The sequence below is a fragment of the Cryptotermes secundus genome, unplaced genomic scaffold (genome assembly GCF_002891405.2).
Source record: "Cryptotermes secundus unplaced genomic scaffold, Csec_1.0 scaffold1537, whole genome shotgun sequence".
In the NCBI taxonomy this organism is placed as follows: Eukaryota; Metazoa; Arthropoda; class Insecta; order Blattodea; family Kalotermitidae; genus Cryptotermes; species Cryptotermes secundus.
In genome coordinates this window covers 41,175-65,817 of record NW_019724612.1, presented here as the reverse complement: position 1 = coordinate 65,817, position 24,643 = coordinate 41,175, and the positions used below count along the sequence as shown (strand labels likewise).

General features: G+C 36.9%; 1 protein-coding gene and 2 long non-coding RNA genes across 6 annotated transcripts in view; 1 reads left to right on the top strand and 2 right to left on the bottom strand.

Annotated features, from left to right (window-relative positions):
- The window catches only part of LOC111862564 (1-acyl-sn-glycerol-3-phosphate acyltransferase gamma), a 38,589-nt gene extending 20,719 nt beyond the window's left edge, over positions 1–17,870 (top strand). For 2 of the 3 annotated variants that reach the window (XM_023848060.2, XM_023848061.2), the window contains exons 5-8: positions 864–1,054; positions 2,526–2,667; positions 4,194–4,413; positions 5,149–6,609. In XM_023848060.2, the coding sequence (XP_023703828.1) occupies positions 864–1,054; positions 2,526–2,667; positions 4,194–4,413; positions 5,149–5,273 (678 nt within the window). In that variant the 3' untranslated portion in view covers positions 5,274–6,609. Of the gene's footprint in view, positions 1–863; positions 1,055–2,525; positions 2,668–4,193; positions 4,414–5,148; positions 6,610–16,669 lie in introns of those variants that run through there. The other variant, XR_002842451.2, reaches the window with a different exon arrangement.
- On the bottom strand, positions 3,472–4,281 carry LOC111862566. The gene is made up of 2 exons (XR_002842454.1): positions 4,188–4,281; positions 3,472–4,091 (listed from the first exon to the last, which is right to left on the bottom strand). It is a non-coding gene; the product is annotated as an uncharacterized LOC111862566 (long non-coding RNA).
- Positions 4,302–24,627, bottom strand: LOC111862565. 2 transcript variants are annotated; one of them, XR_002842452.1, is made up of 3 exons: positions 24,518–24,626; positions 23,012–23,104; positions 4,302–4,386 (listed from the first exon to the last, which is right to left on the bottom strand). It is a non-coding gene; the product is annotated as an uncharacterized LOC111862565 (long non-coding RNA). The 2 variants fall into 2 exon arrangements; XR_002842453.2 differs by lacking the exon at positions 4,302–4,386 and adding an exon at positions 4,429–4,516 and having other exon boundaries at positions 24,518–24,627.
- Positions 24,628–24,643: the final 16 nt, after the last annotated feature.

Below are 24,643 nucleotides of genomic sequence, written 5' to 3'. Positions count from 1 at the left end.
GTTACATTTTCACAGTCATATTGATTATGTATTTTCTGAATGCATAAAGCGTTTAGGCCTTATTCACCCCATAAGCTACAGATTTTGCTGTCTGGAGTGTTTTCATGTACTGTACTTTACTTTAATCAGGTCCAAGTTGGAATATGCCTCGGTAGTTTGGAACTCAATCACTTCAACTGATGTCAATAAGCTTGAGTGAATCCAGCAGAAGTTTGCATCCATCTTTTTTATCATTTTTTCCCTTATGTTCCATATAATTATACTGATGCCTTAGAGAAATTAAGTCTACAATTGTTAACGTAAACAGACACACCACCTTGATGCACTTTTTTCTTCTTCTTCTTTCTTTCTTTGTTCACGTCTACTGTGATCCTAAATCCTGCTCTTCCCTTCTGGAAAATGTTAGCCTTCATGTTTCTCTCAGCAATCTTAGGGACTTCTCATTGTTTGGTGTTTGTCCCTCCAATAAACACTGTCCTTCTGCTTGATGTGCCTATGCTGCCAACGCGGTGGGTAAAGAGCTCTACATATTTGCAGTCAGAACTGTTTCTCTCAATCATATTTATACTCATCAACCTAAAATTGTTAATAATATTTATATTCCTAATGTTCTGTGTTATGTAGTTCTTGTTACCACTCCTCATCTTTGTTTGTTTGTTTACTTTTCTGTTTACATGTGTTTTTTCCTCCAGTGCTTGTAATTTGTCTTTGACTTTATGTTGTGTTTGTCCACAATATAATTACCTGTATCTGTATGTACTGTGCTGTGTCTGTAATTAGCCTTGTAGCTGTTGACTCAGCACATAAATAATAAAGAATTGAATTGAATTATTATAATGACACTTTCCTTTTGTTAATGACAGCTGCTGTTGATGGCTGAAGGCACAAGATTTACGACAGAAAAGCATGAAGCAAGTAAAAAGTTTGCAGAAGAAAAAGGTTTGCCAGTATTAAAGCACCACCTTACACCTCGAACTAAGGGCTTTACCACCAGTTTGCCCTACCTTCACGGGAAATTTGGTGGTATATACGACGTTCAACTTTCATTTAAAGAGTATGTTGATAATGGAACCTGTTTTTTTCTAGCCTTCATTTCATTGTAAAGTTTCAGATTTTGGAAAAATATTTACTATTTCAGTTTGCAGTGTGAACATTAATTAGCCATTGTTCTTTGTAAATTCTTATAGCAGTTCTTATTTCTGTATCCAGTCATAGTTTTATATTTCTTATCAACAGAAAGAGAAGTATGTTTAACTTTTGTCACATGGTGGGAATGAATTCTGAGAATACTTCTGATTTTGTTTTAATTCTTAACAACTGATGGTTGAAATCTTCTGTAACCATCATTTTTGTGATACTTATATCAGATCATTATGTTATCTAACATTACCTACATAGTTTTAGATGCATATGTGATAATCCTTGAATCACAGTAGGTGTTATCAATATTTTCTAGAAATTTCTGTTAGTGTTCTGGCTTTTCATTCCATAAATATTCACAAATCTCAGATGATTATAATCAAAATTACATTCATCAATAAATTAAAAAGTTGATTGAATTCAGTAAGTGCTTACTACCATTCATTTCAGGATCTTTTGTCTTTCTGTTTGCCATCTAAGTTGTAAAAATTAAAATATACATGACTATAATTTAACTATGGTTTTTTACCTCCATATTGAAGGAAATATAGGTTGAGGGTGCTTGACAAAATCATGATGATGATAATTGTAGAATTTGAGTTTCTCACAGCAGTGGTTATGAAGAGTCATCTCCTCTTGGATATAACACTATGTGACTTGTTGAAAGCCAACCATTGTTTTGGAGGAACATGTTTCCTCCATCTACAGAGCTCTTCTTGGTACCTCCTTCATGCTGATTTTTTTGCATGGCTTGTTTTTTGACTCTGAAGATGGAGGTGACAAGTTCCTCCAAAACATCAAGTGGCGTTCAGCAGACTGCATGACGTTGTATGCTAGAAGATAGGCCTCTTAAGGGGACTAATTGTACAAAAGAGGAAAGGAGGAGGTAACAGGATGATAAACAGAACTGCAAGTAATGCTCTCCCAAACCACTTTACAGTATTGTGACATGATGTTATTTAATGAGGAGCTTCATAATTTATACTCCTCAGTAAGTATTAATAGGATGATCAAATCAAGGAAATGAGATGGTGGAACATGTAGCACACATGGGAGAAGTGTATACAGAATTTTATTCACATAACCCAAAGGGAAGAGATCAGTTAGGTGATGTAGGCATATATGGAAAGAGTGGACTGAAGTCATTAGACTCAGGTTAAGGGCCACTGACAGGCTCTAGCGAACACAGTGATGAACCTGAGGTTCCATGAAAGGTGTAGCATTACATGACCAAGCCAAATGACTATTAGTTCTCAAGATGGGCTATGCTCCATGGAGTTGATTAGTTAAGTGTGATCATTTTTAATTAATAAGTGTGTGTTAATTTGCTTTGGATGCTTACACAAAATTTAAACCTCCATTTGATCACTGTATTTATAATGTAGGGGTGAAAGACCAACCATGACAGACCTTCTACTAGGTAAGAGGGTCCAGGCACATCTTTATATTGGGCGCATTCCTTTGGACCAGGTTCCAGTGGAAGAAGAGACATCTGCGCAGTGGCTATACCAGCTGTATCAGAAGAAGGTAACCACAGCACATTGATGCACACTCAAACACCATCCCTGCACTTCTGTATGGTAGTCTACATTTACTATTCTCACCCCCACACCCCAATCTGCTCTTCATACATATCACTGCATGATTAATATACTGGTAATCATGCAGAACTTACAGAGTAGGTAATGACCCAAGTTGCTCATCTTGGCTGGTGTGTTGGAAGTAAGGGAGCAAGATAATGGTTGACTCGATTTTCATGCTTTACTTTTGTGCTGTAATCCAATTTGCAACTCCTGGCTTTACCACTCTAGATTTGAAACATTTCTGACAGATCTTGAAAAACCTCAGATGCCAGATCATCAAAGTGGCCTTGTCATGTGTATCAACAGTGAATATATGAGGGTAGATCCTAAAATTCTGGAAATTTCTGCCTCAGCGATCTAGTGGTAACATGATCACCATTGGACCCAAGGTTCATGATCAAATCTGGTCGAGGTGTATGGATTTTGAAGGGTGATAAAAATCTGTAGCAAAACTTTTTCAGAAGTGTAATAAAGCAAGGGGTCTCATATCTACATTTATGGGAGTCACTCATGATAAGAGATGACTGGAGGCAAAATATGCCACCATTTTCAGTCACTCACTGGGCTCCCTACTCTGCTCCTGGATATCACTTCAGTCACATGACTGAAGACCTCTGGTGGACAAGAGTTGGAACAGCTTGAAAAATCAAAACTGATGACATTAATGATGAAAACAACTTTGCCACAGACTGTATGCCAATCCACTGCTCGCATCTGCTGTTGTGAATACATTAAATTTGATAAAACATAATTTAATCAAATTTTAATAAAACATTGATCATACATGAAGGAGTAGGAGGAGGATTGTGATCTTCTGGATTGACACATTAGTTTTGGAGATAGTAAAAGTATTATTAATTTGTATTTGTATCAGTGGACCGGGGGCTCTACCCTTCTTTGGGTGATGGACAACTAGGAGAAGTTTGTAATTTATAGTGAACACCGTATGAATCCATCACACAAAGAATGGGAATTGAAATAATTAGTGTACAGAGTGCTTAGCATTCTATGTTCTCACATAGGACATACTCCAAATCATTATGGTGGTACATCATGTCTCACAGAAGGTACTAACGAAAAATAAGTAATTTTCTCAGAAAAGTCGCCGTTATTTTACCCGAACCCCTCAATTAATGTCACACCTGAACACAGTCTAAACATTTAGAACTTCTTGGTGTTGGACAGAGATTTCATTCATAAAGCAGAAATTGCCACATGTTGTACAGTCATATCAGTGAACAGTGAAGAAATTATAATGAATATTTCAAAATTCTCTTGGGCACTCGAAAATCCTTCCAAGAGCTGCGAGGGTATGCGGGCCTACAGTTGGTGATTCACGGAATAGATGCTGAAGATGGCTTAGTAGACCTGAAATATATTTGGTGGAATTTAGTGGTGTAACATAGTATGTATGATAAATATGTTAATATATATGAGTTTTATATATATATATATATTTCTTACCTGTAGGATCGAATGTCAGACAGTTTTTTCTGCACGGGAGACTTCTTTGCAGAAAGTGGTGTGATGAAGATTGAAGGATACCGTCTTCCCCGGCGTTATTTTAGTTTAATCAACACAGTAGCTTGGGGGTTTGTGGTATTAGTGCCCATGGTGTATTACCTGCTACGATTGCTCACCTCAGGGTCCACTATATACTTCTCTGTAGGAATTGGAATCATAGGCATCTGTAAGTATGCATTCTCATATCTTCTTGAACCATTCTTACCTGAATCCCACTTATATGTAGTGCTTTCTCTTCTGGAAAGAGAGGTCCCAGTATTCAGATGTGACTGGAGGAGAAGAGACTGAGTAATACTCATTGGGTTCTTTCACAGAAATTAATCATTAAACATACTCTAACTATATCACTCTAGACTTTTAAATACAATGGATCCAATGGTGAAATTCATTTTATGCATGGCTTTTAAATCCTGTTACAGCCATATGTATTATTGAAAGAAATGTGGATATCTTCAGAACCCTTTGTGATGAAAGATTTAGTGAAACTGGAACTTTTGGTGTGTAATTTAACGTTTGTGTAAAAAGACCAAAGCATGGGTCTTTGTACAGGCCTGCGTTGCTCATGAACCTGCAAATGTGTATGGTATTTTTTTGTCTTTCTGGTGCAAATTCATATTACAGGTGTGGTCGCATGGTTTGTATATTGAGTTAAAAAGTTTGTACAGCTGTCTCTAAACATTTATCTTTCTTGTTGATGATGACGACGACAATGACGACTGCTTGATGACCAGGCATGTGGACATGATAGTACCATGAGCCTATTTATGTTTCCTTATAAAATCAGAAAAGTAGGGTAAAAAGCACTATTTCAATTTTGTTGCTGCAAATTTAAAAGTACAATGTGTGTTACTTTGTTGTTCATATGTAGGTGTAAGTTATTCAACTCTGCTTTTATTTTCAGTTTTCTGGCTGTTATCAAAAATGATTGGTATGACAAAAATCAGTAAAGCATCATCATATGGGAAAACTACCACAACTCCAACAGAAACAAAGGACTCCCCAAGTGCCACTAAGAAGACTGAATAAATTCCAAACAATATATAATATGGAAGAACTATGCTACCGTCAACACAACAATATTTCAGTTACTACATAAATTCCCTTACAGATCCCTTAATTTATGCCCCACAAATTTGTATTTGAGAGATAGGGTCTTGAAATTCTGCAGGTAACATCCAAGAATTATTTTTTGCATGGTTTTTATGTTGTCATGGAAGACGTTTGGTCCACTTGTTTCATGTTTAAAGAAATATGCATGAATTGTTGGGCTGCTGCTTTGTGCTTTGTATGTTACAGTTGATTACAGTCAAACACATATGACTGACAGATTCATGATGTGAATCTATGTTTTTGTTTTCATACTTTTTGCATATATAACAGTGGTGGAGTAGTTGTGTTAAATATGTTAGCCTGGGTAACACTTTGAAAAATGAGGTGAAAAGTGTTACTTTTGTGGTTCAGTGATGTTCCACATACTGGCAGGGAAAACAGTCAGAGAATACATCATCTGCCACCTCCATCCACCTGGTTGTAGGCTTGTTAGCCATTTCACCACAGCTTGTATTGACTGTTTATTGGCATATGCACAAGAAACACAATATATATAATATAGCCTTAAGGGGAGGAGGGAATGCATCAATTCCAAGCTACTGCAAGCTCCACTCTTAGCCAGATGGGAAATTTTTAACAGCTGCTTGGTGTTCGCAGAGCACGCAACCAGTGGAAGCATGTAAGCAAGAATGGGGTGATATTTTTGCTAAAGAATGTAATGTTATTCTTCAAGAGTTTGATGTTTATTTTTATTTCAAAGTATTTTCAGGAGTACTGCCACAAGCTAAAACACTTCAAATTCCAAAAGTAATGATGTTAGTTGAAGAAATTAAGAATTTTTAAAAGAGAAGCATAAGAGCTTTGAGAAGGTTTGGTCAGAAAATAGCTGCTCATTGGCAGATATGGAACACTCAGGATTTCTGATTAAATGAATATTAATGAATAATAATGACTGAAGAAATCCTTAGCACTGGCTGTGCTGTGGAATGATTGGCACTGTTAAAGGACAGTTGATAGATCAATTCTCTGAAACTCTCAAACTAAACTTTCTTTCAATTCTAGAATTAAGACTTTAAACACTCTTCTGAAAAGTTTCCAGCTACTGCTTGAAATGACGTGAACATTATATTGATTCCTTTCTTCTAATAGCTGAACTTTCCTTTATTTGTTCATTCAGGTGAAATTTTATGAAGGAATATTTCAGACCTGTCATTTAAAATGTGACTGTGGCATTACCCCCCCAAAGAAAAAAAAACTGTGGCCTATAGTCCTCAAGCGAACTATACCAACCGAGCGACCTCCACTTGTCGGCGAAGTTAGTGCCAACTTTTGTGGATAAAGGGTGTCGTGGTCAGCTCAACGGATCCCCACAGCCATTAATCTCTGTTTTCTAGACCAGAGCTGCTATTTCATGAAATAACTCCTCAGTTATCCTCATGAGGCTGAGTGGACCCTGTTCCAGACTCACTACTTCCCAGAAAAATTCTGGTAGTGCCGGGAATCGAACCCGGGACCTCTGACCACTAGACCACAGAGGCGGTCTGAGTGTGGCATTACCACAGTCATAAAATTGTTTGCCTTGTTAATTATTCCAACTATCAGTGCATCTGCCAGACAGACATTCTCTGCTCCGGAGAAACCCCTTGCTTAACCAATGCAGCATGCAGACTTAGGAGAGACTTAACTAACATGCTCACTGAGTTACCATTAATGACAACTGAGAAGGAAATTATCCAAGATATAAAAAACATTTTGGACTTCTGTGACTCTGTGATAGATATTTTCACTGAGAAAAATTGTTGTACAGAACACCAGTACAAGGTACAGTAAGAAAGGCAAACATAGTATTTACTAACCATTTTTCTTACTGTATGATTTTGCTTTCCCTTTTATTTTTGAACTTCATTTTTGGCTCTAATTTGCATAGTTGTCTTGTACGATGCATATAACCAACTGAAAGTATTTTCACAACCTTCCTCTGCCTTGGGATTTGTTTAGCACTTCTGAAAATATGCTCTGCCACTGGTGTATACATTTAAATGATGAAAACTATAGTAAATTACATCTGAATTTTGTGGTAAGCATTGGAAATATAGTTTTTCATTTTAATTGTAATAAGACATGTTCTGTTTCTCTAGTTTGTTGTAAGGTTTATTTGCGCAGTAATATATGTTTGGGTATTATCAGTTATGTGTTGGAATGGAAGTGCCTATGCATGAGCTGTTTTAATTGAGGTGAAAACAAATTATTATTTCTGATAAATCTTAGGACAGCTTGTCTTATTATGCTATCTACGAATAAAATATGTTTTACATGCACAATATATTTCAGTACAGTATTAAAGTGATTATTACATTAACACATTAAGTATTTTGTACATTTTAATTGTTAGCTGCAATATATTTAATAAAGAAACTTGCTTTTTGGTACAAAATGTTATGCCAAAGTAGATAAGTCACATTCTTTATCTTTAGAACACTGTAATAAAATCACATTTCAGAAAAAGAAAACACATTGGAATCCTTGTTACTAATACTTCCCATGGTACACTACATATTCTCAGCTACCTCCTTATCCTTAAAGTTTATACTGTTTGTTACTGGTAAAATGGTATCGGTATGCTGTTCAGATTGGCAAAAGGAGTGAAGTGTAAATTGTAGGAACTAATGTCCAGAGAAAATAATATTTGTTTCAAAATTTAGTACATACATAAGAATTATAACAGGATATGCTTCTGTTCAATACTGGCAATACATTCTGGTCCAGTATAATGTAAAGTGAAGGTAAAGAAATGTAAGGCTATCCCTGTAACAGGTCAAGGAGGGCCATAGGGTTGTGGGACATCGAGGTTCCCACATTTTCTAGACAATTGGCTCACAGATGGCGATGAGATTGTGATCCTTACATGCCATTCACCCTTTACCCCTAGGAAGATGCCTGGTACTCATTTGTGTTAGGTGCTGAGTCAACCCCAGGGCTATAGTGCTGCTGGAAGGGTTAGGTTACTTGAAAAATCCAAAGACCTCATCGGGAATCTGACACACAACCTTCCGGCTTGTAGGATAATGTCTCAACCAATTATGCTATAAGGAAGGATCTTGTGATTTATGTGTTGGTGTACTGATGTTTATGGGAGCCTGGGCAGAGCATAAAGCAATTAGGTCCCCATATACCATTATACCTCACAAGACCCATCCCATGCCATGGTAACTCTAAAACATGCCAGATGTTGACTGCTCTGTTGCTAGTTAATGCTGCTACATGCAAAGCTGAGAGTGGCAAGCGTTAGAATCATGAAGTTAAATGGCAAAAATTTTGAAATTGTAGGTTTTAGTATCTTTGAAGTAACTGTCTTACGATAGTTCTTCCTCTTTCTTCTACTAATATATGTATTTATTCTTTTAGATATTTTCTTTCTTAAAAGGACTGTATCTTTAAATTCAAAATTAAGAAATACTGACAAAGTTAGTAAAAGTATGTGCAGTTAAGTTTTGGCTGGCTAAAGGCAGAGGAGACCACCTGAGGGTCTGGGAATGACCACACCTAAGCTCACCACATCATATAGCCTATGCCATTAAATATTGCCATTTACCAGAAGTGGATTCAAGCTCATGTATCCCAGTATAATTAATGTGCTATTGTCATATATATTCTCCTTAGATATGACTAAAATGATTGCACACTTCTGTTATTCCTTCTTAATGCAAATACATTGGATCTTTAGAGGTATCATTTATAGATACACATGTACAAGTGTGGAAAATATTTTGAAAATTAGGTAGCCTGACAAATCCTTTGGTCACAACAAAAAATACAGTTTCATTGGGTGATTTCTCAAAACCTAATGATTTCTGGCATGCAGAATTTGCAAACTGTGATGAATCAAGGAAAAAGAATTTGGATGTGCTTTTCTGGACAGTAGCACATAAAACACATTTACTGAACTAATGTACTGCTAATAGATTCTAAAGGGTTCTGACAGTGGTGTATAACACACAGAATTACTGGGTTTTTTTACTTTTTCCATTGTATGGTAAAAAATAAAGGTAAAGGTATCCCTGTAACAGGCTGTGGAGGCTCCCACATTTTCTAGACACTCAGCTCACAGATGGCGGTGAGGTTGTTAGCCTTACATACCGGCTGGCCTTTACCCCCAGGAATATTCGTGGTACTCACATCTCTAACAGAAATGAGTACCAGGAATATTCCTGGTACTCATTTCTGTTAAGAGGCTGAGTCAACCCCTGGGCCAAAGTGCGGCTGGAAGGAATACGTCAATTGAAAAAATCCAACTCATCAGGATTCGATCCTGCAACCTTCCAGCTTGTAGCATAGTGCCTCAACCAACTACACTACTGGATGCCCCCTCCCTTGTCTGGTACTCTAGAAAACAGAAGACAAGAAGTTTTTGAAAATGGATAGGTGTCTCCCCCCCACCAGAGGATGGAAACAGATCCAGTTTCCAAAATATTGTTTCTTCTATTTTCTATTTTGAGTCCTTGCATAGTCAATATAATTGTTGTTTCAGGACAGTCAGGATGTTATTTATAACTGGTCAACTGAAATCTTATTTAATGCTTCTGGCTCTCTGATCATAACGACTCTTGAGTCTAGAACCAATCCTATGGTTACTCTGATACAGTCCAGAGAGAAAGCAAGCAAGCAGGAGCAAGGCGAAGAGAGAACGTGTTTGGGGTCATGTACGTAGTTCAAACTGATTTCCAAACTCCATTACTGTTGGCCCCTTTCATGCCCAACTGCTCTTCAGTCGCACCTTATAACATACCGCTACTGCCCTTCTCATTTGAGCCCCAATCACTGCATATCAATTATTTGCCATTTACTACTGAGGCTCCCCATCTAAAATTAGTCCTTATCAGCGTGGCTTCTCTAAAACTAAATCTGCCAGCACCAATATGGTAACTTATGATGATTTTATTTCCTCTATAGTTGGCTCTCAGACAAGCTGAAGCCATTTATTTTGATTTGAGCAATCCATTCGACATCATCCCTTATTCTCTTCTTCATATGCTTAGTGCTATTGGGCTTTCTGATAGCTACGTAAACTGGTTTTGCAGTTACCTATCAAACCGGAAATCTCAGGTCCGTGTTTCTGTTGCTCTTTCTTCGCCTTTTGAACTTCTCTCTGGTGTTCCTCAGGGATCTTCTCTTCAGTGTGTACATTAACGACATATGCGATGCAGTTGTCCACTCTAGGTGTCTACTTTTTGCTGACGAGATCAAAATTTACTAAGCTGTTAGTTCTCCTCAATACTGCTATCTACTTCAGTTTGACATTAACTCTATACAGGGTTTGTGCATTGCCAACTGTACGAAACTCAACATAAGTAAAACTCAAGTTATATCATGAAAAAGCTAAATAGTTCCGTTCAGTGTGACTGGTTAAGATTTTCTTATTTCAATTATTCATGCCCTTACATGTTTCGGTCTTCAGCGACAATCTTCAGAGGGACACCTTTTAAATCAATACAGTTAGAAGATGTAAAGGTGTCCTTCTGAGGATCGTCACTGAAGACCGAAACATGTAAGGGTGTGAATAATTGAAATAAGAAAATCTTAACCAGTCACACTTAACGGAACTATTTAGCTTTTTCATAATATTAGTGTGACGGACCAGAATGAAACAAATCAAATTCAAGTTATATCCTTCTCCAGGAAAACCAATGTACTGATCTATGATTATAAATTTGTCAATCGTATATAGCCCGGAACGATGCTATAAAATACCTGGGAGTGTTTACTGATGCTAAACTTTCTTTCCATGACCATGTCAATTACATTTTCTGTCACTGTGTTAAAGTGTTGGGTCTGGTTCATAGCATTACTTTCAATCTCTCATCTCTAGACTATGCTCAGATTGTACACCGCATTAGTTAGATCTAAGCTTGAATATGTGTCCGTAGTCTGGAATTCAATTACATCAACTGATGCTAACAAGCTGGAACGCATCCAGAAGAGGTGTGCGGTCCTCTGTTTTAATTGTTTCTTTCCTCAAGTTCATTACAGTTATTCTCTTGCTCTGGAGGAGTTAAAATTGCATACTTTACTTACGTATTATGAGACGTCATCTCAATGCTCTATTTCTTACTCAAGTTTACTTTGGCTTGAAATTCAGCCCTTCTGTTTTGAAAATTGTCTGTCTCTGAGTTCCTGCTTGGTATATCAGAGACTTTGCATTATTCAATGTCTGCTCCTCATGTAAAACTTGTCCCTCTGCTAGATGTGCAGCAGCTGCTAAGGTTGTTTGCAGAGATGCTGACATATTCAAAGCCAGGAATGTTCTCAATTGGTTTCTAAGTGTGGTATAATTGTTACTATTATTATTTGCACGAACATGAACAATAAAACAGAATTATTATTACTCTTTGTGAATGTCTGTACTTTTCATTTCTCAACTGTCAATAGCAACTTTGATTTGTGATGATNTTGTACAACTGTCAATTGTGTGATTGTAAGTGCGAGTGTGAAATAAAATTCGCTACATCGAATACCTCGTGAATTTATTTGTCGCGATATACCCCGCGATACGCGACAATATTATTATTACTATTTTTTTTGTTTAATTATATGCATTAATTTGTTTTCCTCCAATATTTACCTTCAATTATTCTTTGACTTAATGTTGTGTTTGTCCAGTATATAACTACTTCCATCTACACTGTGCTGAGTCGCTAATTGGCCTTGCAGCTGTTAGCTGAGCGCATAAATAATAAATAACTTAATTATCATTATTTTTATTATTATTACGTTTGTAACAGGGGATTTATATATGCACTAAATGGACATCATCATGGTCAGTGATATGTACAGAATTACAAAGAATGTGTTTGGAAATTATGCATGTTCATGAATTAAATAAGCACTGACCTGTTTCAGCTGTGGGCTATAAAATTTGGTAGAAGTATAGGTCATAACATACTTTCACAATACTTGTGATGTTCCCTTTGTGTTATGAGTTTCAGATATAGCAGTAGGTCAACACTTTGAAGTTACATGTGGTAACTTCTGTTAGAGGTAATCTAACAAGGGAAAATTATGAATAGAAATTCTATCACTAGCTAAGTTTTATAATTGTCAGTTTATAATTTTAATTACACTATGTATATATATTTAGGCATTGTTATGTGAGGTCTGCTTATTTTTAGCATACTTCCTTATTTTGAAAAACTGAAATTAGGCTTATGTTATCTCCGTGGTATCTATGAGTCTGCGAATCCCTCCTTGTTACCTTTTGAATGCCTGAACGAGTGCTTATGAAACTTGGCGTGTAGATCATTACACCTGAGCCCATGTTAATGGCATAATTCATAAAACCCTCCTATCAGGCTGTGTGTCCGTATGTGTATCCCTTCTATTGTTCCTGGGCAAAGACTTGGTAAAGGTTATCACCACTGTTGCCAGGTAACAACTCGGTAAAAGGTAAAAGCATTCCCATGGCAACAAAGAATTGTTGGTGGCATCATTTTCTACATGTCCATGCCATATCAAATGAAAGTAGGTGATTAGTTCTTCCCAGAACTTCTTGTTATTTATGTGGTCTAAACAGGAAAGGTTGTCTGAGGTCAATACATATTTATACTTGTTTCCATCTGCTGCTACCACTGGAAGACTTTTTACTTCACATGCTGGTGTACTTTTAACATTGGTTCAAAAAAAAAAATAATTTCCTGGATGAAACAATTCAGAGGAAAATAACTGCACCACAGACGTAAATAAATTCATGCTGCTCTGTTAGTACACTCTTGTAAAAGGGCAAAGGATCAACCCAGTAATTCTGTGTCTTATAGTTTTTGGTTAGACTAATCTTGCAGAAAGCAGTCATTTATAGGATATTAAATGTAATACAAGCCTGTGAAAGTTTAAAGGTTTTTACACAGCATGACGAAAGAACTGATAGATGTGCAGGCATATTTTAGCTTCACTATGTAGCCTTTGCCAGCACAGTTGCTCATTTTACCTTTATCCTCCTCCCCTCCCCTCCCCCCTCCCTGATTGAGTTGAATTTGGTGGTTGGCATGTGGAAAATGTAATGAGCATGGAATCATTATACTGGGTAATCTGCTCAGCAATGAACTTAACGAACGTTTTAAATTCACATTTTCCTTTATATCCTTTTACTGTTGTTGCAAAGCTTTGGGCTATGTTAGAATGTAAGTTTAACTCAGTAATTTAAATGCAATACCAGAAAATGCATGTTACATACATCCTGGCTGTATGGTGTTAGCTTCAGTCTTCATGGAATTGTCTTCAAGAATGTGCTACCATCCTTAAAATTCATAGGTCTGAGGGTGAGTGTATGAGGCCAAATCAAAATGTATTGACTGAGTCCATGAAAACTAAGATACTCTGCTTACAGTACAGGAGAGTAACCATTTGAAGTCTGAAGTTCAGGTAACAATACTTAAAATTCACTTCCTACCTTAAATACTTAAAATTCACTTCCTACCTTACAGAAAACACATTGTTTCTCTGATATAAAGACCAGTTGATTGATGCTGTTTAGGGATATAATCAATATATATTCTGAGAATCATATTAAGCACGTAAATATACTGTGTGAGCAGAGTTAATGTTAAAGCAGGTGGTGCAAATAGTAATGACTAAAAGTCTCATCCCCCTTAATGTTGGCTCTTACAGTGTATACACACTTGCTCTGTACTTCCTGCCAATTCTGGAAGCACATATTGGACTTTGTCTTCAGAATCATCAACAGCTGCTCTGTTAATTGTGTTCACTTGTTTCTACAACATCAAGTACTTTGCCATTCAAGGCTTTTTGTGTTTAGTAAACAGCAGGAAGTCACTGGGAGCCATATCTAGTAAAGAGAATGGCTATTTCATGTATGGAATACTGAGTTTAACTAAAAATTACTGTGACCGAGTGGGCAGGTACATTATCATGATAATTTGCCACTTGTCAGATTCCCACTTTTATGACCATAAATATAAATGTTAGTTAATAAACTAGCCTTTTGTACCATACTCTAGTGTACCAACACCATAACCAAGAAATAATCAAAACTGAAAACTCATATAATTGTTTTCTGGGTTATGATGCCCTGTATTTTGATGCATGTGTATCACTGTTTCACACTTCTATCAACATGATGGAATCAGTATGTTTCTATGAGATGTCAATACCCACAAACCAGATTACATGGCATCATATCTGAAGAGACCATAATATGAATTAACACTATATAGTAGTTCTTATACTAACAGCATCATTAAATAATAATCATGATATGAAGCATCATTTTGGTTTGCCTCCTGCTCCTGTGTCATAGTCATGAAATGCTGACTGAGGCACACCTCTGTCCTAAGTCTGTGGCTAAAAGGACCCAACATGAGCCGTAAAATACTGTTACCACCTTGCCTATTTCAGAAATAGTGTTTTGTAATCTCTAACCAAAGAATACAATGAGCTACTAATTCACTTGTACCGGTTCTGGAGTGTAAGGATGCTTGTCACTTTTGACAGACATTTGTCTCTCTCTAAAGTAGTTGAACTACCATTCTTTGGCTCACTGTTACATCTCCAAATGCAATTTGCATCAATCAGTTATAAATCTGATCAGTGTAGAGTTTTGGTCATATATAATTCCACAAGAAGAAATTAAAAAATAGAACTTCCAAACTATACTGATTATCTTTCCATTCTTCTTGGCATGAATTATTTATTTTTAGACTCTGTTAAATTGACATGTTACAAGAAGACTGACTTTGATGGCAACTGTGAACTACTGAATCAATGGCATGACCTGTAAACAGGCACTGAAATGCAATAACATGTCAGGATACATTTCTTGCTGTTGAATTCCAGTTCCCGGTCTCTATACTTGTGGCCAGATCTCATAAAAAATATCATGATGAGTCAAAATGTTACCCAATTAATCAAGTAGAACAAATTAAATCACATAAATATGTAACAATTTTCATTAATTAATAGAAGAGCAGCCCATGAATAAGCATGACTACAAACATAGTTTCTGCTAAAAGGACTGAGATTCAGTGTCTCGGTCACCACACACAACCGCAAACATGTTGTGTGAAATCACTTAAATACACAATTCTTTACAAATTATAAATCACTCTGTCCAATGTGACCTGTAAGTTTTTTACCACGCAAAAACTTAACACCCTTTAAAGCGGAAGCGCCGCTGACTGGAGTGGCCGAAAGCTGTCCGAGGGCACCTTGGGCCAGCAGCCTGCCGGGACGCCGGGGACGTGGCGAGAGCCACGGCACGCCGGCTTCGTGATTTATAATTTGTAATTGTTATTGTGACGGACCAGAATGAAACAAATCATACACAATTCTTTCTTCAGACATTAAAGCTTTTGAGCCTAATGCTATGGTCTATCCCACAGTGAGAACAGACTGTGCTCATAGAGGAACTGCACTGCAGTGTGCAGTGGAATACTGAACAAACCAATGAATAAATACTTTACTGAGTCTCTGATTGCACACTGGGATACTTCATCTTGACTTCTGGGGCCTATGCATTGGCATCCCACTTAAATTACTCTTCCTACAATACATCATTTATATGTTATACTTTACTATACCCTATTGCTATCCCTATGGAACAAAACCAATTCAGTATAGCAATTTAAATAAAATAAAAAACTGAAATAAGATACTAAAATTATTTCATATAAAATAGTAAACAAATTACAGAAAAGGTACAAAAAATTATGCATCTCAACATAGGTTTGAATTTCTTTTGAAGGGGAGGTTGTACTAGATTGGAAATTCATATTGTAATGGTTGCTGGATGATTCATTAATAACAACCCAGAAAATAAAAAATAAATAAATACAGAAAAATGAACTAAAACAAAATAAATGCATCCGAAAGACATATCAGGCAGTACAGAAACCAGAAAAAATAAGTAAAGTTCTACACACATCACCAATAACAGGACATTTCTCTGAATGGAACACTGCCCCAAATGAAAACAGTTAACAAAAGAAAGACAACAAAATGAATAAAATTATATAAAACTCCACAGGGTCTTCTTGTCCCAGCATCACTCTTAAAGTGTTCAGCCAATATACAATCTCATTTTGAAACAGGCCTCTGTAAACAATCTGTCAACATGTTTGAAGATTAAATTTTACAAGCAATTACATAATCACATATAGAATTTATTAGAGAGACATCCTTTCTCTGCAGACTGGAGCTCTTGAAATGTAAAAGCTTCAGCAGTTTCACTTATAATCCAACTTATATTTTCTCTGGACTTTTACTTTTAAAATAATTAAACATTCAGAATAATTTGTCATTCTTTGCTTGTAAGCACTCATCCAACTGTACACTTCACAGAATCAACATTTGCCTTTTCTCAACAGCACACCCTTTATTCACTGCAGCAAACAGAAAAACTGAAGCTGTTAACGGTCTCTTAGAACATACTAGACTGACTGCATGATAAGACATGGCAGCAAGAGGATTACTGAAGATTATGACCTGGAATGTGACGCCATGTTATTTGGTAGACAGGAACTAGTTTACCAAACTGTATGGCTTCACATCCACCAAGAGAACATCAAATCTGACAAAAGGAGGACTATTACATACGAGCAGTGGTAATGTAACAGAAGGACCATTATTATTTGAGCAAAGTTCACAACTTCTTCGATGAAATGCTTTTGTTACTGTCATAAAATTACAGACCAGAAGAAGACAGAAACAAACTTTGTACAGGTGATGCAACTAGAAGTAAAAGCCCATAAGACAATATGCTTTGTTCTTAATTCTGGCTGTGCCACAGAATTGGAAACAGAGAAATATTTGGAGAGCATGGGGATTCTGAATTAAATGTGGGGGGAAGAATATGGGATACTCTACAAACTTATCAATTGACTTGTTTCAGAGGGAGGTTTTTGATTAAGCTTAATGGAAATTGTTAACATAGATTCAAGGAAAAGATATATTTTTTGTCCAGCTGTAAACTGATTACTTCGCATATTGTTAAATGATTTTCAATCATATGCTATCAAGTGATAAGATTAGGAGGATACTGGGAGGTGAATTCATCCTGCAAATGAAAACCTAGGCTTCAGAAATTATGAATGGTATCTTTGTTATAGATTACGCACAATGTAATGGAATGTGTACTTTGACAGTTTACTTAAGTATATTGATATAAAGCTACAGTGGAACTTCTCTCAAAGAACACAGATTGTATTTGTGTGGCATGGATTGTGTTTTAGGCCATACTAAAGTAATGCTACACCTTATTCAGAGACCACTCTTATTCCCGACGAGTGACCATGCCTGGTCATTATTAAACCCCCTTTAAAAGGACACCACAGGCACACTAGACAGCATGAAGACAACATATGATTTGTTAAGAAATGATTTAACACCTTTATTTAACAAGTTTCAGGATAAAGTTAAGAACAAAGTTGTAAAAAGAAAAGTAAAACTGTAATCTAAATTACAGTAGATTCATTTTTAAAGCCAGCATACCACTGGTATATGGGGCACGTGGTAGTGTAGTTGGTTGAGGCACTATGCTACAAGCCGGAAGGTTGCGGGTTCAAGTCCTGATGAGTTCATTGGATTTTTTTCAGTTGACCTAATCCTTCCAGCTGCACCAGGCCCTGAGGTTTACTCAGCCTCTAACAGAAATGAATACCAGGAATTAATGAAATAATTTTCCTGGGGAGTAAAGCGCGGCCGGCGCGTAAGGCTGACAACCTTACCGCCATCTTTGAGCCGATTGTCTAGATAATGTGGGAGCCTCAACGTCTCACAACCCTATGGGCCTTCACAGCCTGGTACAGGGATAGTTCTACTTACTTTTACTTATACCACTGGTATGTATATAATACATATCTACATATGTACATGTCTGTGTATGTTTTAATTTCAAATATTAACACTTAATTGAAGTTACCTACTACAGCTGCTATTCATGTAAAGTAATATTAAGGGCAATAAATTTGTGCAGTACAGTTCTCATGTCAAATATGTGTGGAGTATTAACTGTACTATACTACCAGAATTGTGACCCACCCCCCACCAATCCATCCCCTATCCAGAGACCATCCTTATAAAATACCTCTTACGGGTGGAACACTCGATGCTTAGAGAAGTTTCACTGTATATCATTTGGAAATTAAATAACATCAGAAATATAAAGAAAATGCAACTACCTACCGAAAACAGACATTCTGACTTATATGCACATTCCATTGTTGTTACATTGTTACATTATTAAATCCTTGAAAGATGTACTGAGTTTATATATACTTGGGAATATATACTTTGCCAAATTTCAGTCCTTAGTATGTTATGGTTTGATTTTTCGCAGTGGAGAAAGCAAAAATAGCAAAGTGCTGAAAATACAAAAAAGGATACTTCACTTAATGAAAGGTGTAAATATCAGAACATTGTGCAGACCTATTTTTAAAGAATTGACTGGTACTACTTTGTATATCTTTGAGGTGGTGTGCTATTTTCAGAAATATAATTTATACTCTACAAGAAATTCATATTTATATGAATATAATACTAGAAGAAAAGATGATTTTCATGTGCCAAATTGTAACACATCAACTTTCAAGAAGAGTGCTATCAATATGGGTATTAACTTGTATAATATACTGCCTTTGGAAGGATGTAAAGAGTTTCAACATGGGCTGAAAGTGTTTTTACTAGATCATCCATTCTATGCATTGTATGAGTTTCTCTAAGAGGGATAGTAATAAGCATAACAAAACCTCTATTCAATAATGGAAATGGATAACAAATGGCTGCTTGCAGTATCTTAATGTGTTCAGTGATTGACATGGTCATATGTAGGACTCTTGATTTACTGTAATACTCCTGAGATTTTCTCAATAAAGTCATAAGGTTGGCTTGCATTTCGATTTACATATTGTATCTAATTTGACTGTTTTATCTGGCTTGATAATTTTAATTATAGGTTAACCATGTAAAGCATGATTTTATATTGCTGACAAATTCTAATCCTTTAGGCATTTGGGCAAAAGGATTTCAAGCATGATGTATTTAATGATGTGACTTGTTTGAGTGTTACTGTTGTAGCAATTATGAATGCCAAATAAATATAAAATGAAAAGATATGTCATGCCTGGAAATGTTACTGAAAATCATTTTCTGCCACAGATTATTCAGGCAGTTCAGCAGAAGAGAGATAAGCTCCCCACAACAACTCTTGTTTGGAAATGCAGCACAATCAACAAGCTCATAGCCCAAGAAATTATAAACCAAACCCTCACACATCACAGCAGATGCTAGAAATGGTCTCTTTTGTTATGCGGACATTCCTTGCACCGCTTTAAAATGTTCATGTCCACGTAATGAAGTTCCTCTGCTTCTGAACAGAAAATAATCTTCAAACTTGAAACTTTAAAACTTCTGCTCCTGCACTAGACATCTGACAGATTTTTAAGGGCATCAACAGTCATATAATACATAAGCTCACTTCATAACAGCTGTTCAAAGATTTATTCGGGTGACATGGAAGGGAAGCCATATGTATATAAGCTATAGGCTTAACTACATTACAAGATTAAATGCGTGCTGTATAAACACATGTAGCGTGCCCCTCCAGCTAAATGAGTTCAATGATCTGCAGCAAGCTCTCAGATAATCTCCCTGTATAAAACAAAGTATAGTACATAAATATTATGGACCATCAAGTGACTAAGACAGAAAGCAAACCTAGAAATATGTAAGATATTGTGACATATTTGCTGGACGCAAAAGCACGTTGCAAAGCAATGGCACAATAAATGTCTCCACAATGGCACTGATGTCACATAACAATGAAGCAGTTCTGTGAAGTAGTGTTTTCTGTGGGTCTGTTGCAATACAGTAGCTGGAAGAAAGGGTGCTTTCTGTTAAGTCTCTCCCAAGGCTATACCACTAGGACCAACACGGCAAGTCAGTCAGTCTAGACTCTAACAAGAGTCTTGAGACAGTGGAGTTAGTCAAGTGGAAGTCAAGCTTGGAGGCAGGCAGTCCAAGACAGCCTGAGGCTGAGACAGTTGCCCCTGGCAGAGGCATGGTAGGTAGTGGAACCTCACTGTTGTAAACCACTGTGTAGTAAAGCCAAGTCAAGTTGCAAGATAGACACCAGCTTGCAAGCACATGAGCCTGGGAGCAGAGGAACATCCAAGGTTGGATGTAGCACAATGAACACTGTGTCTGGGAACACTAGTCTGTCAGTGATTTCTTAAGTGTAGTCACGAGAGTCAGGAGTCTTGAGACAGCAGTTAGGATATACAATGTGTATAATGGGGACAGTCTACACAACATTACTTCTGAAAAACAAAACAGACACTATTGTATCAACATTTGTTTTATTTTGCTGTTGATGCTACATGTTTCAACCCTTATATTGGGCCATCATCAGGTGTACAATGATACCAGTCCTAGTTCTTGAATTGCATCCAATTTTAATATGGATGCATATTGTTTTCTTGTGAGTTTTAAATGCATAAATTTAATTTTCAGTTAAAACTTAAATACTCAGGCAGTAAAATTAAGGATTGACATTTTTTTTATTTATTTATTAAGCCATCAGAATCTACAATTCTATAAGATAGTTTGCTGGCATGAGAGCTGTGATGCTCTTTAATGATGTGATGAGTCCCTTCCCCAGTGGGAGGTTCCTCTTGTCTTTTAGGTCAGCTGGCCAGTATCTTTGGAGTCTTCGATTGTGCTGTGGTTCAACGAGTGGCTGTAGTATGTCGTTTGGGTGATTTGCTAGTTTGTTGTGGTGTGTGGTAGTTTTTTCGCTGATGACATCTTTGATGTATGGTATATTTAGATCTGTACGTAACATTTGGTTGTTTACATACCAGGGTGCATTTGTTATAATTCAAAGTATTTTTGACTGGCTTCTCTGAATTATTGATATATGTGATTTGCTGGCACAACCCCAGAGCTCAATTCCGTAAGCCCAGATTGGTTTGATTATTGTCTTATAAAGCAGGACTTTGTTTTCTATGGATAAGTTGGATCTTCTTCCAATTAACCAGTTTAGCTCCTTGGTTTTTAAGTCTATCTGTTTGCGTTTTTTGATTACGTGGTCTTTCCAAGTGAGTCTACTATCCATATAGATTCCAAGATATTTAACGCTTGAAGACTGTGAGATATTGTTATTATTCAGTCCTACTTGTGGGCAATGCTCTCGCCTTAGCGTGAAGTTCACTTGGATAGTTTTAGTCTCATTTATTTTAATTTTCCATTTGTATAGCCATGCTTGTATTTGGTTTAAGTGGTTTTGTAGGATGCCGGTGGCCTTTGCTGGATCTGCATGGGTTGCTAGGATGACTGTATCATCTGCAAATGTTCCTGTAGTGGTGTTATCATCCATTGGTAGGTCCGCCATATAGAGAAGGTATAATAGTGGTCCTACTACACTGCCTTGCGGTACCCCAGATTTTACAGTAAAGTTAATTGATATTGCTTGATTGATTCTTACTCTGGATTCCCTGTCGTTGATGTAGGACTTCATCAATTTGAAATAAGTGATGGGAACATTCTGTTTAATTTTATATAAGAGTCCTCTGTGCCAGACTTTATCAAAGGCCTGCTTTATATCTAGGAATATGGAGGTACAGTATTCTTTACAATCGAGTGCTTGGTTTATGGTATAGGCTACTCTGTGCGTTTGCTGTACAGCTGAATGTTGTTCTCGAAAGCCAAACTGATGTCTTGGTAACCAATCTTCTAAGAATTAAAAATGAAGACTTAAAAATTAAAATTGTACAGAAATGAGATATTTTGTAATAAATCTATTTAAAACTATTTGACCGCTACATGTTGATATGTTTTGACCATTGGAAAAATACAACCTGGCATAAGGGACCTAAGGCTGAAACAGCAACTACAACTGGGAAGCAATGAAATTTTAATGAGCCCTTCAGGCAGGCTCTCATGCTGGAGATCCTGGTCTTCCATCAGGATTCCAAAAATGAGTGTTAAGAAGTTGTGGAGGAGTCGGCTACCACCTAAGCGAGAGAAGAGACTACCCACAGCTGAAGTGTCAGAGATGTAGGAGTGCCAGCTAATCTCAGAAGTTTTGTCTGCACCAACCAACCAGGTGATATTTTCTGTGCAGTACATGTTAAGGCTATTTAATGAGGACCAGGTGCCATTACAAGATAGTCCTGAGAAGGCAGTTAGAAGAGTAGAAGGTTGGTGTACGATGGCCGCCAGCCTCCAAGGATGCGAGTGTGAGTACGAAAGCAGAGTAGTGAAGACCGTGACTGAGAGTGAGACCATGTTAGAGTGATCTGTAAAGTATAGTCACAAGTTGTAAAAGTGTCCAATAAATCTGATTACTATTCCAAACTCTGTCTATAGTCACTCAATCATGTGACAGGATTTTTGATGTTAACGGGTTTCCAAACCTCCTGTACACTAGGTTTCCCTCACCACCTACTTAAAATATAGGCCTGCTTCATCAATCCTACCCAAGCTGCACTCATCACTGGGCCCAGCTGCATATGTACAGCTTCTATTGTCTTCAATGCCATGCAGCTTCCCACCACGTTGTATGTTAGTGATCACATAACTGCATTAAAATGAGAACTGAAAAGGTGTAACTAAAAAGTGGTATATATTCTTTACTCATGTTAAACTGAATCTGTGTGCATGTAAAGCAAGAAATCACTGTACACTTAACATGCACCACCAGTCAGACTTACTGTTCTTTCCTTCCTCACAAGCCAGATGGGATTTCGCAGTCTTGGGCAGTTCAGATGTTTTGATCCTCTTGTTGTTGGAAAAGGCAACAAATGCTAAAGAAAATAAAACATTACCAGAATAGTTCATTTTTACTCAAACACCAACCAAAGTAAAGTAAAGCAAAGCCCCACACTTAATTAATTAAGCACTATTCCATGAAGATGTATGGGGAGTGCAGGTTTTACTCCACCATCCTTCACCTCAGCACTATATGGAGGTCAGCGATCAACGCCCATTACTTTACCACCTGGTAATCATTGGGTAGGAGGTGGGCCCCAGGGCCAGCATGAATGATATGGAGAAGACAAAAATCTCTTGCCCCTGCAGGGAATGAGGCCCAGATTACTTGGTCATCCGGTCAGTAGACCAGTTGCTATACTGAGATATTCTGGTTCCACCAACCAAAGTACTACACTTTACAGTTGTGGGTCATTAAGTATCATACCTGGTCCACTAAGAACATACAGGGATTTATATTCATGCTTTGATGGTTTCCAGCTATGAAGAATAACTGTGATAAGTATGCTATGAGTGGGATTACGAATAATATGGAAGAAAGGAAACAACCTAATGCAAATCATGTACTTTAAGTTTGAAAACAGCTATAGTATACTGTTCTAAGTCAGTTCTTTTATAATATGTGCCATATGAATGAGACGTGATTATGAATCAAACTTTTATATCGGTATCCAAAACACGGGCAGGTGATAGTGAGGTACCTGCAAGTGGTTCTACACTTTATATTTAGTTCATATTAAACTGAAATATTGGGCGAATTACGTCTCCCTGGTCAATAATGACAAATTATTGTTGTTTTGTTATTGTTAATATGCCCTTGTTTTGGATACCGATATAAAAGTTCGATTCATAACCACATCTAATTCATATGGAACATATTATAAAAGAACTGACTAACGACAGTATACAGGATATATAATCATTCGTGATTTTCAATAATCATTGCCTTTAGGTCTTTCAATGAAAATCACGCACACAACGCAAGATTTCAGAGCATACGTCTACTGTTCGCTGGACACTTCTAATCTTAAAATTTTGAGGGGTGAAAACTGGAACGAAATGTATGCCTATCTATTGCACTTGGATACATTTTGTGTGCTCCTCATTCAAATTGTATATGGAACTATAGATTAAATTATCAGGCATTGAAAAGTGACTTGTAAATTTTATATTTACATTATACCTTTTATTACAAATTTATAATTAATACATACTTGTTTATATTATATATTATTTCTGTTATATTGGACTACTGTTTTTATCCTGGGTCCTAAGACCTTGTAATGGATTTGTGGCATGTAAATAAATGAAATGAAATGCTGTGTATGCAAGTTGGAGGTTAGTTTGGTTATCCCACCTCCTGCTGATTATAATTTCGACAAAGCACTAGAAGTCAATCAGTGATTTAAATGTTTATGTTTTAGAATCTGTATGGACACAGACTTTACCTTTCCCCTATTACATCTGGTGACATGCGAAAAGGCCGAAAATAACTTAAAACACTCCACAGGAACACGTCCATCTTACAACATTGCAAGCATTGCGACCACACTGCGACTGCCGATCGTGCGCGT